At 35.2% G+C, this 13,644-nt stretch overlaps 2 protein-coding genes across 3 annotated transcripts; one reads left to right on the forward strand and one right to left on the reverse strand.

Annotated features, from left to right (window-relative positions):
- Positions 1-462: 462 nt before the first annotated feature.
- On the forward strand, positions 463-2,745 carry LOC110886402. Its single transcript, XM_022134191.2, has 2 exons — positions 463-770; positions 1,922-2,745. Exon 2 carries the CDS (start codon positions 1,929-1,931, stop codon positions 2,541-2,543), a length of 615 nt encoding a protein of 204 aa, XP_021989883.1. The 5' UTR covers positions 463-770; positions 1,922-1,928; the 3' UTR covers positions 2,544-2,745.
- A 430-nt stretch (positions 2,746-3,175) lies between these two features.
- Positions 3,176-8,940, reverse strand: LOC110886403 (nucleolin-like). 2 transcript variants are annotated; one of them, XM_035978759.1, is made up of 6 exons: positions 8,404-8,940; positions 7,004-7,056; positions 6,305-6,342; positions 5,841-6,159; positions 4,939-5,246; positions 3,176-3,846 (listed from the first exon to the last, which is right to left on the reverse strand). In XM_035978759.1, the coding sequence occupies exons 1-6, from the start codon at positions 8,753-8,755 to the stop codon at positions 3,330-3,332; spliced, it is 1,587 nt and encodes a 528-aa protein (XP_035834652.1). In that variant the 5' UTR covers positions 8,756-8,940; the 3' UTR covers positions 3,176-3,329. The 2 variants fall into 2 exon arrangements, with proteins under 2 accessions (XP_035834652.1, XP_035834653.1); XM_035978760.1 differs by having other exon boundaries at positions 7,004-7,066.
- Positions 8,941-13,644: the final 4,704 nt, after the last annotated feature.

Here is a 13,644-nt window from a genome sequence, read left to right on the forward strand (position 1 = left end):
AAATTCATACACACACGAATATGTTATATGTATACATATAGTGATAGGAGAAGGATAGAAAGGAAACCCACGTGAGTTACAAAAATTCTAAAAACTGATATACATATGTATGTATCATGTATGTGTGTGTCTATACATAGGTGCCTGTCAGATCCAACTGTGCATAGACGGCAAAAGCAATTAGCAACAGTCTCCTCAGGTAGGAATGAGCAAATGGTACCGGGTATCGGTACCGAATTTACCGAACCAGAATATTTTCAGTATCAGTCCGGTACTTATACCCGTTTTTGAGGATTTTCAGTACCGGTACCAGTTTGTACCGAGCTCATCTGATAGGTATCCGTTGAGTGGATTAAGCTTGAAAGATAAATAATCCGTGTCAAGCTCCAAGAAATCTAGAGAGTTTCTTGTTTCATTAACTTGATGAAGGTGTATAAATACAATCAACAATAAAGGAAACGTGGGTTATTGGTTACTACTTACTAAACATGCAAACTAAAATGTAAACCTAAGACTATCAACTAGGGAAGAACATGGGAACAAATATGCAAACGTGGCACAGTTACAAAAAACGGCAACATCCTATATTAGCGGCGACAATGAATCCGGGAGCAGTACCGAGGATGGTTCCTGGCCGTTGCTAAGAGGCTTGATCCAACGGCTGCTGTTTGCTCGAAAACCCACCCCCCACAAAATTTTCCCTCCATTTATACTCCTTTCCCAGATTTCCCTCCATCCACCTTCGTCTTGCACCTCACCTCTTCATTCATGTAAGTCTTCTTCTTTCTTCCTTCTGTTGTGTTTTAGTATTATGATGTTATTGTTAGGGTTCTTATTATGAATTAATATTATAGAATCTGACTTTAAGAATTAACTGCGGAGTTTAGGGTTTTGTTCTGTTTAACATGTTGATTTGAAAACGGGTGAATTTCACTTTGGGGTAAGCAAAACTCAAAACCAGATTTCTTTATTTAATTTGTCTAATTGCCAATTGGTTTGGGATTAATGGTTATTATATATGTGTACGCATGGATGTATATGTACGTGTGTATATAATACAGTAGCAGCAGTAGCGAAGCTTGACCAAAAGTTTTGAGTGGATGGAAAGTCATGGGACCCAATTTATATATTGTATAAATATTTAGGCAAAATAATTGGGGGACAATCATATATAATTCTAAAATTTTCGGACGAAAAATAGGAAATTTTACACTTCTAACCGAAACATTTGGGGCGGGTGCACCCCCACTTTACACTAAGCTACGCTCATGTGTGTATGTATGTATATTTCAATTTCGGACGGGTATTTCTAAATCATACATACATACATGAAAACACACTCATCTGTGATATACGCACATACAGATGGGTGTGTTTGTATGTATGTATGTATGATTTAGAAATACCCTTCCGAAATTGAAATATCATGAGCTTAAAAATACTTGCCCGAAATTGATTTAGAAACTAATTTTGGTTTGTCCTCGTTTAATTTGGGACTGCTTTTTGAATACTTTATCTCATTTAGGATTTAAATGTGTATTACATGATTGTTTGTTTATATTAAATTAGAGTTAATTACATAGTTAGTCCCTGTGGTTTGCACAAAATAACATACTTAGGTACTAATAGTTTAAAATCACCTTCTAGGGTATTAACTTTTCATTTTGTAACGTTTGGAGGGATTAACTTCTAGGGTATTAACATAGTTAGTCCTTGTGGTTTGCACAAAATAACATACTTAGGTACTAATAAAATGTGATTTTAAACCTACAAATAACGTTAATACCTCCAAACGGTACAAAATGAAAAGTTAATACCCTAGAATGTGATTTTAAACTATTAGTACCTAAGTATGTTAGTTTGTGCAAACCACAAGGACTAACTATAACTATGTAATTAACTCTATTAAATTATGTTTCAGTTGCATCATGTCTGTGGATAAAAGTTGGCTTAACTCTCCACGTAACTCACCTGAGTACGAGCAAGGACTCAATTCTTTTATCGAGATGTGCAAAGGACAGATTGACAGCGAAGGGAATGTTAGATGTGCGTGTGCAAAATGTAAAAATTGTGGCTTAATACCCTTCACAAAAATGAAATTTCATATGTATTCTTTCGGTTTCTATCGGTATTACACGACATGGGTCTATCATGGTGAAAGGCCACGGCCTCCCGTCATAGTTGTAGATGGCCATGCGCCAAGAAATGATAAGGATGGTGTTATCAAAGACCTTACGGGGAAGCGTAAGGAAAAGGATGCGAACCTTAACGAAGGGAACTCGGGTACAAAGAGTAAATGTGTTCGTGATGATTTTGAAGACATTTTTAAGGAAGAATTATATCCTGGTTGTACCAAGTATTCTACCGGTGACTTTTTAGCAAAGCTTATGCATCTCAAGGCGGAAGACGAATTGACTGATACTTCAATTGATCAGCTGCTCAAGTTGCTGCAAACTTCACTTCCAAAAGGCAACAAGGTTCCCCCTTCGTGTGATGTAGCTAAAGAGATGTTAAAGAAGACTGGTTTGGGGCATCAAATGTAGGAGACAAAAATGATGAAGAAGACGGGGACAGGAGCGGCGATGATGATGATATGATGTAATTTTATGTTTTAAGTAGGTTTATGAAGCTTGTGACTTTAATGTCCCAAAACTAGAATGTTATGTTTTTAGTAGGTTTATGAAGCTTGTGACTTTAATGTCCCAAAACTAGAATGAATGTTTATGTAATTTATGTTTTTTTTAACGGCTAATTTTTCCCCTTAAATACTTAGGGGACAGGGGGCGGTCCCATTATTTTTCCGTGATGCATAACTCAACGCGTTGAACTTTCAATATTCCCACCCCCCACCATGAGTTTATAACGCGTGGTAATGTAACGCGTGTAAAATTCAACGGCGTGATGGCCAGATTTTGTGAGAGGAATTGTTGGTTGGGGGGAAATTGTTGGGTGTGGTGGTGAGTGATGGAAAAATGGTTGATGACATGGCGGAACTTGATTGGTGCTTGTGAGTGATAGAATTCTATCACTAGTGACCACCCCCTCACCCCTTACACCTCTCAAGGATTGAACCTTGGTCTCCCTACAAGAGATAATTCCTCTTGCCCACTAGGATGACGTTTATGTTGTTTTTATGTACCAAAACTGAAATTTAACATAACATATTATAAAGTTGTGGATAAAATGATTTATATTGAGTGAACATAGAGCAAGTAATATAGTGAAAAAATGGAAGCATAGATCATAAAGGCCAAGTCATGACATGCTTTTTTGTCTAGTTTTATATTACACATGCACAAACAACAACTACAACTACAGCTTCTAATCTACTAATCCACCTCATCTTCATCCTCATCTCCATCCTTATCCTCATCCTCATCCTCATCCTCATCCTCATCTCCATCTTCATCAACTTCAACCAGCCTCCCACAAACCCATTTTCTTCTTTTGCCTCCTTTTTCCTGTTTCTCACCATCTTCTTTCACTTCCTTGGTCTTCAAAGTCGAATCACTCCATGACGATGATGTTGCCGTTGATGATAGATTAACATGTTCTACTCCATTCACATTTGCTTGAAGACCCTCCTCCTCACCAAACTTTGCAATATCTAAAGATCCTGTTCCGTTCACTCCTCTTTGCTCGATTTCCCTTACACCTTCAACTATCTCCTCTTTGTCAAAACTAGCCCCTGCAGATCCACTATTACCCATCTCTATGGACTTGATATAACTCTTTGCTTCAGCAATCAACTTTCTGGTTTCAATTAACGAAGCTTCCGCTGTCGGACTCGTTGCCGCTGCCGCCTCTAGTGCCTCTGCAGCTCTCTGAGCTTCACCAATCAAAATACTGAAAGAACAATAATTTCTTTAGTCTCGCTATACATTTTTAAGTTATAAAAACTAATTGGGGTGTTTGGCATTGCATTTTGAAGCAATAATGTGATATAAAATAATTAGTTGTGTGCTTGGATGTGTTCTACCATTTGAAGTTGAGATGAATCGATGATAAGATAATTAGTTGTCGAGTGTTTGGCAAATTCTGGTTATTTAAGGATTAAAAAGCTACATAACTAGATAATCATAATCAGTTTTCTTGCAACTACTCCAAGATAGTTGGAATAGCGTAGGCCTGTAAATGAACAGAAAGAACACGAACACAAGCATGTTTGTGTTTGTTCTTTTAACTTTAACCGAACACGAACATATAATCGAACACATTTTTTTGTTCGTGTTCGTGTTCGTTTATGTTCGTTCGTTTAAATTCTAAACGAACAGTTCATGAACCTAAACGAACATAAACATCATCATCATCATACTCAGTAAATCCCACCAATAGCAAAGCTAAGGTAGGGTCTGAGGAGGGTAAGATGTAGACAGTCTTACCTCTATCCTGTAGGAATAGAGAGGCTGCTTCCAGTGAGACCCCCGGCTCGAAGCAGACATAAAGTATCTTTTTTATATTAATTATTGATTAATTATGATAAGTTACATTGGAAAGGCCATTTTTATTACTGGAAAACCCAATTATCAATTAGTTATATGTATATAAGTAGTTAAAGAACCCCCTTTATGTTTATATTCATATAAATATAATTCCATATGTATTTATTATTTATTAAAATATTAACAAACATAAATGAACGACGTTCACAAACATAAATAAACGAACACCACGTGTGTTCATGTTCGTTTAATTAAATTAACAAATAATTTGTTCATGTTTGTTCGTTTATTTAATATACAAACATAAACGAACTTCCCGCCGAACAAATTCACGAACAGTTCATGAACGTTCGGTTCGTTTACAGGCCTAGGAATAAGTTTCACTGTACCCAAACACCAATAACTGTTATATATGAACCGAAAACGCAATAATCAGATAATCACTATCAAAACGCAAAGCCAGACACTTCCCCTACGATTCGAAAGGTGAACTTACTTGGCTCTTAAGATAGCTTCACTTATTTTGGGATCTGAAGCTGCTCTCTGTGCTCTAATACTCTTTATCATCTCTAACTTGTATCTAGCATGCGGGTCCTTGAATCTAGCCTGTGGTGGTACCTTTATAGGACCGCTACTTGTCTTTACCTTAGCCCGTTGACTTCTAGCCTTGGGATCGTACAACCTGTCCTTCACGGGTTTGACTTTTTTAGGTGACTTCTTTTTCGTCCCCCAATCGGGATCTCTAGCCTCAGGATCTTTGCCACGCTGTTTAGCTATGCCAGAGTAAACCCGATCACGATACGCCTGTTCCAACATAATTAAACAAACAAGAGTTCCTCCATAAACAATCAATCTAGGGGCAATTTCATATATACCCCTATAAACTTGCAAAATATCATATATACCCTTACAAAATAGTTGATATCATATATACCTAATTCATTTAAAACAATTTAACAAATGACAATTTTACCCTTATTTTTCTAAAACTTTGAAATCTCATATATGACCTTTAACTACAAATATTTAGCTTAAATATTATATATGAAGAATACTATTGTTTATGGGAAAAAATAGAAAAACAAAAATAAAAATGGGTAAAAATAAATTTAAGTTTAAAATGTGTTATATAAAAATATGCAGTTGAAAGATGAGCATATATGAAAACTTGAAGTTAAAAAAATAAGGGTAAAATGATTATTTATTAGAGTGTTTTTAATAAATTGGGTATATTTGATATTTTAACTATTTTGTAAGGGCATATATGATATTTTTAGTTTTGGTTGGGTATATATGAAAATTTTCAAGTTTGTAAGGGTATATATGAAACTAATCCATCAATCTAAAACTGAAATGAAGGGCTTAGAGCGGAATCCATTATGTGTAGCAAAAACTTACAGGGTCGGCCCATTTGGCAGCAATGGCCTCTGAGATTTTCTTTCTCTGCTCGAGGGTTTTGGGTGCTCGTACCCCTGGGCCGGACCCACGTGTCTTTTTTCTTGATTCAATACCTTCTTTAAACTCCTTACCGAGCTGTTGGTTGATGACATCGTAAGAGTCCCACTGCAGCTCTTCCTCACCACAAAAGCCCTTTCTAGAAGCTTCTGCTAGTAGATTAAGCCACTCACTGTGGCAACGGGCTATCATCCTCCGGTTATACCGCTTCCTGTCCCATGTGAGTCGCACCGCCGCTGCAATCTTTAACCTTGTCTCGAGACTGCACAATGGTTCAAAGTATACAAATAGCATGAAGGAAAGAAAAGCCGTTTGACTTTAATAAAATCAAGATTTAAATGTCAACAACAGCATTGGAAAGTTGAAGAAATAGTATTATTGAAAGATACGAATGAAAAAAGACGCACGTTTGCTTATGTATTCCCTTAAGAAGTTTCATCTTGACCTGCATAAACAGATGTTGTATATGTAAATAGGTTCTTCAATTGTTCAAAGAGTAAACTGCCATAATGGTCCCTGAGGTTTAGTCACTTTTGCCACTTCAGTCCAAAACTCAAACCTTTTGAATCTGGATCCCTGTGGTTTCAATTTTGTTGCCATTTTCATCCAAAATCAAAATTTGGTCAGATTTTTCAGTTAACATCCAGCTTTTTTATCTTTTTCCTCCCTTTTAATGAAGGGCAAAACGGTCTTTTAACGTTTTATTATAACAAATTAAAAAATCTGACCATTTTGCCCTTCAGTAAAAAGAAGGAAAAGACAAAAAAGCTGGATGTTAACTGAAAAATCTGACCAGAATTTGCTTTTGGATGAAAATGGTAACAAAATTGAAACCACAGGGACCCAGATTCAAAAGGTTTGAGTTTTGGACTAAAGTGGCAAAAGTGACCAAACCTCAGGGACCATTTTGGCAGTTTACTCATTGTTCAAACTTATGACAGATAAACAGATGATAAAAACAGAAGAAAAGAAACAGTTTTCTTAACTCTAAACTGATGTTTAAATAACCGTTCATCTACTAATCAACATATATGTAAGATTAAAACTGTAAGCCTAAAGGCTATCTATTCATTCACATGTTATCATAAACCAAATTAACAAATCACCTGAGGACGACGCATAGCAAGCCTGGTTCTCTCACGTATCTTCTGCCGAGTTTCTGCAAATATCTTCACGTTAGAAAAACTATAAGTATTATATAGAGTTTGGATCAAATACAAATGGGCTTAACCTACAAAATGTGTGAATCAAAGAGAAAACAGATTTCACGCAGTGGCAAACGTGTAAACACAATTGGAGTTACCGAGCTTTGTTGACTCGGACTGATAGATCAATTGGAGTAACAGAGTGTTATGTCGTGTTTTTGCGAATTGGTTTTGTTCGCTATTAATCGACCAAGAGATAAACATTAATTTGCATTAGGTGTTCGATAGATTTTTTTCTTTCACTTTTCCATCTTCTTGCTTAAATTTGACAGTTGCAACATCAAATTACACACATGTTTTGTTACATACCCGTTATTGGTATCAGAGCCAGAACATTGGTATCAAAGCCAGAACTCGGAGTGGTGGCCTGGAGAGAGCCAGCCGTGACCAACGACGCCCGGAGTGGTGGCCCATGGAGTGATGGCCTGGAAAGAGCCAGCTGTGACCTTGGTTTAAAAAAGCGGGAAGCGCACAAAAGCGACAAGGTCTAAAACCGAGGCCCAAAGCGCAAAAGCGGTGAGCTTTTCGTACGCAAGGCGCAAAGTGATTATATAAATTAGTTTATATATCCCATAGGTTTTTAGCATCCCCAACCTTTGATTTAGCTAAAATTAAGCTTTATATATGTTTTAAAATGAAAAAAAACAGAAATGTACAGCATAAAAAGCCTGTTGTACAACACTCAGCTGCACAGAAACACCCCATGTACAAAAGGCGCGCGCCTCACCTGCGCCTCAGGTCAAATTTTAGCCTAAAAAGCGCGCCTCACCTGCGCCTTTTGTACACCCTGCGCCTTATGTCACACAAGGCGTTTTGGTTCGCGCCTTAGGTCGCCTCGCGCCTAGGCGCGCCTAAGATGCACTTTTTTTAAACCAGGGTTGTGACCAACGAGGACGTTGGCCCTTAAGGAGGGTCTATCAATTTTATCTGTGGATTTCAAGTTTCTATCATGTTCATAATTACTCCACTGCATATAACTAGCGTAATTATGTTTAAAACTAGCGTAATTACTTCGTATAACTACTTTTGTTAAAAAAAGATTTGTATTTGTAGAGTAATACTTTTTGTAAGTAGAGTAATTCCTTTGTATAACTACCATAGTTATTGTTATAACTAGCGTAATTATGTAACTATATTCTAATTCAGCTCAAACATATAACTACTCTAGTTATATAATATTGACAATATTTACCGTTATGCCACTGCGTAGCCCATTTGTAGAAGAACCTTACTCCTCGTATTATTATATAATGAAATCATCAAACATATAAATAAATATGAAATAAAACAACTATTACTACCTGGACTATGCTTAACCCCCTTATTCCAAGCCTCTTTCCCTTTATTAGCCTTAGAAATCCTCTTACGTCTCAACAACTCCTTATCATCTTCAATTGAAGATTTAGGTTCAATTGCAGGTACTTGTTGTGCATTATCGGTTTCCTTATTGCCAGTAGATAAAGGTTCTAAAGTAGCAACTGCCCTAATCATCATGCGACCACGAGATACCTGAATACGAGCGGTGAAACTGTGGCAATATCTCCTCCATCTGGCGGTTGAAGCATGATGAATTGAGTGGAATCCAATGGAGTAGAGGTTGTTGTTGTTGTTCGTGAATGGAGATTGGGGAGTAATGATATCTAATAAAGGCATGAGGAGGTCATTCAGTCAGCAATCGGAAGTGTAAACTTTCATGAGCAGGATTGTTAGGGTTCAGGTTGAAGATGAAGAGAGCAGGGGAAGGAAGATAGCCACACACACACACACACCACGGCGAAGCAGGAAGATAACGATATTTTGGTTTGGTGTCAATTTTTTTTTAAATTTATTTTACTCCAGTTAATGAAATTGTGGTTTTTCCGTTATATGCAAAAAAAAATAAAAAATAAAAAATAAAAAAAATAATAATTGTTGTGTAATAACTAGAATCTATTAGCAATGTATAGAAGAGAATGGGAGTACAAGAGATGAATTTCTTATTGATATCACATATAAAATACATGACCCACTATATATATAGGCTATAACATTAATACAAACATAAATATGACATGGGGGTTAGAAATGTGGATAGTCACTAATAGTGGATGCATTCATAACACTCCCCCTTGACTATCGACATGATGATATACTATTCTTTAATACGCTTGGTGATGCTGTCTCGTTAAAAACCTTGCTAGGAAAACCCAGTGGGACAAAACCTCAGCTAAGGGAAAAAGAGTGCAGCTCGTATTGTCTCCCCTTGATACTTCTGGATCAGGTATGTTGCCTCATTAAGGAAAAAGAGTACATACACTTTGTATATTATGGGTACATTACTCCCCCTCAATTTTACTTGTAAATCTTGATGATGTTGAATCCAATCTTCTGTGACAATTGCTTGACTTGATATTTGGCGTAGTGTTCTTTGATTTAAGTGTTGTTGTCTACATTGTCTTCATACAGTATGGCTTGAGCTTCTCTTGATCAACTCTAATTTACATACTTCTTAAATATGCTGAAATCTTCGACCTTCATAACTTGTATCTGGATTGAGATCGAACTCTATGCAAGTCTAATATATATCAATCATAACCCAGGACGCCATATTGTTCTTGTGGAACTATCCCGTGTCTCGAGATTGTAAATATGTCAAATAATTATTTAATGTGCTTTATAATTCTGCCTCGTTAAAAACCATGCCAGGAAAACCCAATGAGACAAAACCGTAGCTAAGGGAAAAGAGTGCACTACGCATTATACGTAATTAACAACATGATTTATGATGATGTTAAATTAGTACTTCGGGACCTATAAGATAAACTGATACTACTGGATCAGTTATGTTGTCTCGTTAAAAACCTTACCAAGAAAAACCCAATGGGAAAAACTTAGTGAAGGGAAAAAGAGTGCAACATTTGAGATTAGAACTGTAATCTTACCAATACAACGTAATATCAGATGTCGTCTTGTTTGCAAGATACGTCAATGCTCTGATCGCAATTAAGTATGGTACTTCTTGACTAAGTAGTTCAACATCCTTTTCTTGGGGTTGATAAGAATAATTTTTCTATGTCAATCGATCAGACAATCGTTCATGTTCTCAACGAATGAGCTTTTTCTATATAACATCTTCTAGGTGTAGTCAGATTGATGAGCAAAAATAGTACATATATACTCGAAACTACAGTTCGAGGATAACTACACTTTGTAAAGGTCATTCAAAATTTTCCTCTTTAGTTTGAGAGTTCCCTCTCGATAATGTTTACATTATCACTGTAATAGTGAAATCTTGTTAAATAGATCTAGCTCATTTTATCAAAATTATACCTCTATTTTCAGAGTATAGACGAATGTACCACATACGAGTAGTTTCCTTTAAGATTCATATATATAACACATATGGGGTTATTGTTTCATAATGCTTTGGGCATTTTTAATCCTTCAGGGGTTTTCATACAGATGCCATTTGCAATTGTCTCGTACATGTATACGGTGATGACATCCATAAGTTGTTTTATCTGAAGTCATTCTGAGATTGCGAGGCCGCTTAAACATCTAAAGATTATCGCATCCACTACAGGGGTATACGTTTCCTCATAATTAACTGCTGGGATTTGGGAAAAATCTTTATGTTAAAATGCGTGCCTTACATCGCAAAAACTCATTATTTACGTTTCCTTTTATTTAAAGACACCCATTTATAACCTACTGGTTTGACGTCTATGGGTGTTCGAATTGCTGGTTCGAAAACGTTTAGTTTGTCGAGCAAATTTAGTTCAACCTTAAGTCATTTAGCCATTTTGACTATTTGTGTGCGTACACTCTTGCACACTTTCTATATATGTAATCCTTTTCTTCATTGATTACATCTATTGCTATAGCATAATCAAATATATCATTTTACACGTGTTTCATTACGGTTCCATAGTGTACTTATTTTGTACATAATTCATCGCGATCTCATATTTGTTTGGTACTAGAGTTTCTTTCAGAACTCCATTAGCCTCTTTTGGGGTTTTGACAACAACCTTCTTTAAGGTTTAGTATGCAACCACTTCTGGGGTTTTGTATGCAACCACTTATGGTATTTTGTGTGCCACCTCTTTTGGGGTTACACCAACTGCGTTACTCTGCTCTTTTTGTGTTTGTGGGTTTTGTCTTTTTTGGAACCGATTTATCTCTCACAATTTATTAATATGATAATCATTTTGTGAGTACTTCCATTCGAGCAGATAAGTTTAAGCTGGCATATGTGACTTTGTCACCTTATTTGTGTTAGTGAATGCATCTTGTATTTCATTTGTTATTATTTGCAAATACACGCTCTTTCTTTTGGACTTCAGATTTGTATTGACCATTTCAGGGGTCGATATATAATATGATGCATTTTTTTTATGTTACCAGTCTTTCATTTTCTTGTCTCCCCCTAAGACTGGGAATACGATGTACATATCCCATTTATATGTTATGGTGGTGCTATTGGTACATAGTTTGCACAACAAAATATAAAAAAAATGGAAACTTGATTCTCTTCAGGAGACCAGTTGTAATGGGGAGTATTTGTGATAAGCAGTTGGTTTTGAATTGATATAATCAATCGACGAATTCCGTCTCGACTATGTATGCCTCTCATTATATTTCACATTGTGCCCACCAATGGTCCCTACAATTGGGTTGTCAAAGAACAGTGTTAAACCATGTAAAAAAACAACGTTCCATAGTGTTGGGCATATGCTACATACGGGTAGCTAAAAACTCACATGTAACCATGTATGAATGCCACAATCCACACAACTGTACATTTCAATGGTCCCATATAAGCATTTTGGGAGCACTTTTTTTTTGATTACTTAGAGGTGCTAAGGTACCGGTTAGCATGTTTGATTGTTTAGCATATCATGATGCTATCTTGATGACCTATTTGGTCATGCCATGTGGTGAACGTATAAATATTCTAGTAACTTCTGGTTACTCACCATATTTGATTTAATGGAATATTGTGGAAAATTAGTATCATTTCTAGTAACTTCTAATATAGTCTTCTGGCCATATTTGCTATATGATATATTTTAGATATTTAGTACATTTTCTTTTACACCATTTCAAGGTGATGACTTTTCATTCAAACATAGTGGAAACTTAATAAATTTCTTCGGTATACATTAGAATATGATGCATTATGAATTACAAAATTCGATATCAGCGGGTAAACTATCGATGCTCTTTTGGAGCATTTAATATGCTATTAACACGTGAAATAGTATCAATAACGTCTCTACCACGTGAAATATTATAGTTTTAGCCTTTGTTTAGAGGGAAAACATGTACTATTCATAAGGTTTTCCATCACTAGGCTATATGTTAGCCAAAAACGCCAAGTGCGATGAACTAAAATTTGGGTTAAACTTGAAAAATCATTATTAAAAACAAACGGGACTTTGTATACTTTTGGGAGAACTTTGGGTTCTCATCATTGATTTAGGATTCATGTGAGCATCAACACTAACTCAAATGAATTATTATCTATCAATTTAAGTAACTAACATCAGAGTAGTTTACTTAAGCTAAAGTACATTAATTATTTTCATAGCTATTTTTCATCATTTTCATGTGAGGGCTCATTTCTAATGACTATATCAATGTCTATTAATATTTGTTTAGCAACAACAAACAATTAGAAGAATAACCATACAATTAATTATGATGACTATGCATAGCATTGTAACAAGCTGAAATATCAAATCACTAAAGCATAACAATGTTTATCTCAGCGTAGTTGTTTTGGTAACCAGCTACCAATGAAATTTGTATTAATTTCTTTAGCACATTTAACTTGTCAAAAGGCAATACATATAACATATATGCTATCTAAAACAATGAGACCGACAGAAGTATTGCTAAACAAATGAAATCCGTAATATCTACCCATAAGCAAGTTATATGCATGTTAATTATTCACAATTTATATGCATATCAATTACATATATAAATCACACACAATCCTAGGACATTATACGTATACATATATATGTGTGTGAGTGTTAAAAAGATTAAGTTCATATTAATTTGCTTGTCATGTCTAGAAAAAAAATATTAAAGATCATTTAAATTATAAGAATTAATCAAATTTCTAATTAAAAGATATTAATAAGAATCAACTTTCTCGATCATAAAATAACATATGAATCTTTATTACTCGTAAATGAGGTTTCTTATACTAATAAATTTTGTTGCTCAAGAAAATATAACAGGCATCTTGAGAATTTTTGTGTCATGTTAATTTACAAATAATATCTTTTACCACACAAATATTTTATAGAATCAACTCACATATTTAAATATCTAATAACAAATAAAGGACTTATACAATTGCAATAACAATGATATACAACAAAGTTGACTAAGTAGTTGTCATATTATAACATATTTATCATATAAACATGTGCATTATTGTAATACCAATTGTATTTTGGTAGTTCATCATAAATTGTCTTAATACTAATAACAAAAACTAATTAATGGACTAATCAAAACTCATAACCATAATAATAAAAGCACAT

This window comes from Helianthus annuus, chromosome 10, assembly GCF_002127325.2.
Source record: "Helianthus annuus cultivar XRQ/B chromosome 10, HanXRQr2.0-SUNRISE, whole genome shotgun sequence".
NCBI lineage: Eukaryota > Viridiplantae > Streptophyta > Magnoliopsida > Asterales > Asteraceae > Helianthus > Helianthus annuus.

Bases quoted from the DNA above. Each gene is read 5' to 3' on its own strand.
- LOC110886402 (XM_022134191.2), top strand. From the start codon at position 1,929: ATGTCTGTGGATAAAAGTTGGCTTAACTCTCCACGTAACTCACCTGAG.
- LOC110886403 (XM_035978759.1), bottom strand. From the start codon at position 8,755: ATGCCTTTATTAGATATCATTACTCCCCAATCTCCATTCACGAACAAC. The intron at 6,343-7,003 runs GTGATTTGTTAA...CTGTTTATGCAG, and splicing joins TTGCTATGCGTCGTCCTCAG to GTCAAGATGAAACTTCTTAA. The intron at 6,160-6,304 runs GTGCGTCTTTTT...ACCATTGTGCAG, and splicing joins AAGGGAATACATAAGCAAAC to TCTCGAGACAAGGTTAAAGA.